At 45.2% G+C, this 4,865-nt stretch overlaps 1 protein-coding gene across 1 annotated transcript in view; it reads right to left on the bottom strand.

The window, feature by feature from the left end:
* Positions 1-504: 504 nt before the first annotated feature.
* Positions 505-4,865, bottom strand: part of LOC108624721 (protein CASC1) — a 6,580-nt gene continuing 2,219 nt past the window's right edge. Inside the window, exons 6-14 of the mRNA XM_026813327.1 lie at positions 4,315-4,548; positions 3,956-4,243; positions 3,731-3,892; positions 3,509-3,662; positions 3,161-3,452; positions 2,192-2,287; positions 1,903-2,124; positions 1,719-1,829; positions 505-796 (exon numbers count right to left, since the gene is read on the bottom strand). Coding sequence (XP_026669128.1) covers positions 656-796; positions 1,719-1,829; positions 1,903-2,124; positions 2,192-2,287; positions 3,161-3,452; positions 3,509-3,662; positions 3,731-3,892; positions 3,956-4,243; positions 4,315-4,548 — 1,700 coding nt within the window. The 3' untranslated portion in view covers positions 505-655. The remainder of the gene's footprint in view (positions 797-1,718; positions 1,830-1,902; positions 2,125-2,191; positions 2,288-3,160; positions 3,453-3,508; positions 3,663-3,730; positions 3,893-3,955; positions 4,244-4,314; positions 4,549-4,865) is intronic.

The raw sequence follows: 4,865 nt of genomic DNA, 5'->3' as shown, positions 1-4,865 counted from the left end.
GGGCTGGAACGCAACTGTATACTAGGTAGAGGATATACATTTATCGGCGGCTTCAACGTGTATCGGCAAACAAACACATAAATCGAACAAGAATGTCGACGATAATCGATGAAATACCGTCGGCGATTTCAAGGTAACCCGGCTGTAACTACCCTATAGTGTCCAGTTTAACCCCCCGTTGCGCATACGCCGTTAGCTCACGTCCCAGAGTCCCGATCCATTGACCCACTTTTCGACAACCCCCGCAGGTCGTGTATCTAGTTTCCCGCCACCCTCGCCCCTTCTACCGCCCCCGCTACACCCCTCTCCCCCCCCCATGCCCCGTTCCTTCTTACCTCTCATCGATTCCACGCGACCCAACGACGAAGTGCGCCAATTTCAAAAAAAAACTCCTCTTTGTCGCTTACCGTACGTACTACTCGATATCGCTGTGTGTTTCCTTCGAGAATATATCGTTTTACGTTTTGTCAAATAAGAGATCGAATGGAAACGTTTATTGTTTCCTGAATAATTGCTTGATGCTCGACATACGTTGTATATCCGAATAAAGTGAATTTCGTTTGGGAAAGGAACGTTTCGATTTATTAATCCCTAACTCTTCTTTCTTTACGTATATGTCGTCTGTGATTTTTTTTTTTTTTTAATAAATTATCGATTATGAGGACATGTTGATTACGTTGGTGCGTTCGAGGAGACGTGTAATGGTTGCTACTAATTTGTATGAGATCCGTTCCATCAATAATCGTGTCTTGATGCCGGCTGTGTGCAACGCTAACTGATACAGGTCGGCGTAAAACTGTAAAGAGAAAAAAGAGTAAAAACAAATTGCGAGCCTTACTATTGTATTTAAGGTAATAGTCGTCCTACAATGGCATCCAAAAGTTTTATACATAGATTGTATACATTTGTGTATAGATATATGTATGTAGATAGATGCATGATGTAAAAACATAAGGTGTGTTCTTCCGTCGTGTTCAAATGTGTCGCTGTTTGCGCCTTCCACTCATCGGCCATTTTTGAAGTACGATGACCTATTGTTTATTTCAAACACGCATATATATTACACTCCGAGTACCTAGTTTTTGACATGTTTACGATTTTTAAATTCGCTCTGTTTTAATATGAAGCGTGATTGGTTAGAAATCCAAAATGGCCAACGAGTGGAAGCGTCCGTGTACAGATGGATGTTCACATGGATGCGCAAGAACACACCTTATGTTTTTACACCATGGATGCTATCTGAATTTCTTACTGAGGACAGAAAGGTAAATATGAGCAGAGATGAGGACGGCCTATGAGCAAAGTGTTCTATGAAAGCGTATACAGGGTGCCCAGAAAAAGTGTTAGGGCCGAAGAGACGTGATTCTGTAAGTGTTTCTGAACAACAATATCGTTTGCCAAAATGCAAAGTGAGGTATGGTTTTTGAATTATTAACGAAAAACACTGACCAATGAGAGGACGCGTAGGGCCTGCGCTGACCAATGACCGAGCGCCACGATCTCAGCCACCATTACCGTGGCTGAGCGCGGGCCCTACGCGTACTCTTATTGGTCAGTGTTTTTCGTTAATAATTTAAAAACCATGCCTCATTTTGCATTTTGGCAAAAAAAAATGTTTAGAAAATTAATTTTCGCGGCTACTATCTTAATAAATAAACAAATAACAACAGAAGTAAAATCTGTGTGAATTTGAACTTGGAAAAAAACGACTCGCTTACTTTAGTATCGTCTTCCTCTTCGAGTGGCAAGTCTGAGAACTCCGGACTAACTTCTGTACATCGTATGCGCATGGTCCTCGAAGGAGATACGAGAAGCGTCAAACTTGTACGCTGAATTCGAAAAAATCCTCTTAACAGTCGTTCATAAATTAGGTGTTGAATACACGAAACGACGTCTCCTCACCTCTTTAGCGACGCAACCATGCACCTCCTTGAACAGCAGTATAATGTCTCTGAAGTCGCGCGCCGCGTTCCATCGCGACCAGGAGAAAACGTAAGAGGTGGACAGCAGGGCCATGCAATTCCTCAAGTGTTTCTCGGCGAACGGGTGCTTCATCGAAAATCCTTTCAAGTAACTGGCTGCGTCCCGTTCCGGAAACAGGTCGCATCCAACCTGTTGCAATCGCTAAGAGAAAAAAACAAACCGACTTCGCAAAGATTTCGCGGTAAAGAAACGCAGAGAAACGAATTACCACGATCAGGGATTCTAACTCCATGTACTCGCCGAGGATTCCTTTCAGGGGTCCACTACCGGTGCCGGTGAACGAGTTCAAACAGACTCGATCTTCCTGCGCGAAGAAAATTAAAACGATTCCTTGATTTAGTAGTTTCGCGAACCCGCATGTTGATAATAATAATAATTAGCCTGCGAATCTTCAAGTAAAATGAAACATTTATAGCATCAGTTTAAAACATCTGTTGGATCATTGAATCATTTTGATGTTTTATGCATTCATCAGTGCACCAAATCTGCAGTCTATTGATATAAAAATTAGGTGTTCTAGAAAAAGTGTTAGAGCCAAGGAGAGGTGACTTTTAAGTGTTTCTGAATAGTACTCTGTGCACCAAGGGCCGAAAATGGGTCTTTTCGGGCGAGGTTGATGTTTGAGCACGAGTGGCAGTCGAGGGCGCCACAGGCGCCCGAGATGAACACGAGCTGCTCAGAACATCATCCGAGCCTGGAAAGGTCCATTCGGCCCGTGTCGCACACAATATTTTTCATAAAAAGGGCATGAAAAAGACCATCTTTCGTTGCCTACAAAGTGGATTGAAAATAGAGTTTTCCCGCCCTATCCATTTTACCGCCCTAGGGCGGCAAAACTCTATTTTCGGTCCACTTTATAGGCGCCGAAAATGGTCTTTTTCGGCCTCGTGTTATGAAATAACAATTTCCTTTGCCAAAATGCAAAGTGAGTTATGGTTTTTGAATTATTAACGAAAAACGCTGACCAATGAGAGTACGCGTAGGGCCCGCATTCAGCCACTGGAGTGGTGGCGCTCGGCTATTGGTCAGCGCAGGCCCTACGCGCGATCTCATTGGTCAGTGTTTTTCGTTAGTAATTCAAAAACCATAGCTCACTTTGCATTTTACCAAAGAAAATTGTTATTCAGAAACACTTCTCTTCGGCTCTAACACTTTTTCTGGGACATCCTGTATGTACCCTAGTTACGAATTCTGCTTGAACGGTGGCTGCCGTTATGGTAAGTACAACACCGCCGTGCTCCCGTCCAGCTTTGCCCGTTTCCGGCTTCATCTCCCAGCTCTGAAACGGTAGATTCGCGAACTTGTAGACAGCCAGTCCATGAATACCCAAACGGCCAGTCCGAAACGCGATCGTCTGCTTCTCCTCGTTGTACTTCACGTCGTGCACGTATTTCGTCGACCACATATTCTTCTCCGGAATCCAATGCGCGATCATCGGTGGTTCGAACCATAAGACCGACTCGGGCAACCTGTCCGGAATAGAAACGATCTAAAGAAAATAGGGAATACAATTTGTCGGACGTACTTAAGATTGATGAGAACGAGCGCGTCCATCGCTTGCTCGAGGGCTTTCATCTCGGCCTCAATCACTTCCGGCGTTCTCTCCGCGTCAGGCGCTGGCTGAGGCGTTTCGTAAGTTCTGACGAACGGCACGAACTTCGGCTCCTTCGGCAATTCGACTGTAATCATTCAATCCAAATAGTAGTTCTCGTCGCCAAGTGCTTTCCGATCTGGCAAATATGCTCACGAGTCGTCAGCTGAGTGTCCTGGCCCAGATCTTTCGGCTGCGGCGGCTGATAGAGAAGGTCCACGTGAAAGACGCCCCCGAGGATTCTATACTTGCGCAAGTTCACTTCAGTGATCTCGCACCGAGTGAACAGAACTCTTCTAATTTCCAGCCTACTGTCTTCTACAAAGCAAATACATATAAGTTTGACAGTTACCGGCCGATGGTGTGTAACGAAAATCGTACCCTCTTTGTGACGAACGACTTCCTTCGGCGTCGGCAAATACGGTAACATCTGCGCTTTCGAAGGAATTACCGCCGACAAAATGTTTTCCAATTCTGCCTGAGGTGTTTGAGGTTTCCTAGCTATTCTACCCCGCCTCCTCTTTCTATCTAACCTGGGAGACAACGTGGGGTGCTCCATTTTTTCTAATATCGCTTTCTTCTCTTCTAGGCGCAGCTTGCGTTCCTCCGCTTGCTCCTCGCGTATCCGAACTATTTCCTCGTACTCCCTAACCGCGAAGTCCAGCAGATCTGAAGAATGTGAGAGGTGACTTTCGAAACTTTGACTTATCGGGGCGAACGATCGTAGAGAATGAACACACCGAGGGAGGGGTCCCATAAATTTGTCAGATGCTCCGGTAGCTCGGGCATCCGATAAGAATTCGCCCTGACCGAGTAGTGATCGTAAGCCAGCCAGAGACCCCTGATAGCCATGCGATAGCAGTCCATGTCCGACGGCATTTTGATGCTCAACTCCATTTCGTCGAATTGCACCTCGATCGATTTCCTGCCGATCGGGTAGTAAAATGACATTTGTATCGCGTCTTCGCGAGTGGCTTTAAGGATGTATAGACTATACAGGTTATCCCAAAACTAGTGCAAGATATTGAAATGGGAGGTTCCTGACGTGATTTTAAACAACATTTTCCTTAGCGAAAAAGTTGTCCTAGGCGTGGTTGAGGAGTTATTAAGGACGTTAGTCCCGCTCAGTTGGTCTCAATCATTTCAAGTGTTGCCACGTAGTGGTACACATATTAAATAGAAACAAATGGTTGAGAATCTTTGGCCCTCTAATACATCGCACAGCGTATACATACGCACTTACACAAGCTTACACAGAAGAGCCTTTGCCGCTATTGGCTACACTATCCCC

The sequence above is a fragment of the Ceratina calcarata genome, unplaced genomic scaffold (genome assembly GCF_001652005.2).
Source record: "Ceratina calcarata isolate Rehan_Ccalc_2016 unplaced genomic scaffold, ASM165200v1 scaffold328.2, whole genome shotgun sequence".
Lineage (NCBI taxonomy): Eukaryota > Metazoa > Arthropoda > Insecta > Hymenoptera > Apidae > Ceratina > Ceratina calcarata.
This window is presented reverse-complemented; position numbering and strand designations above follow the sequence as displayed.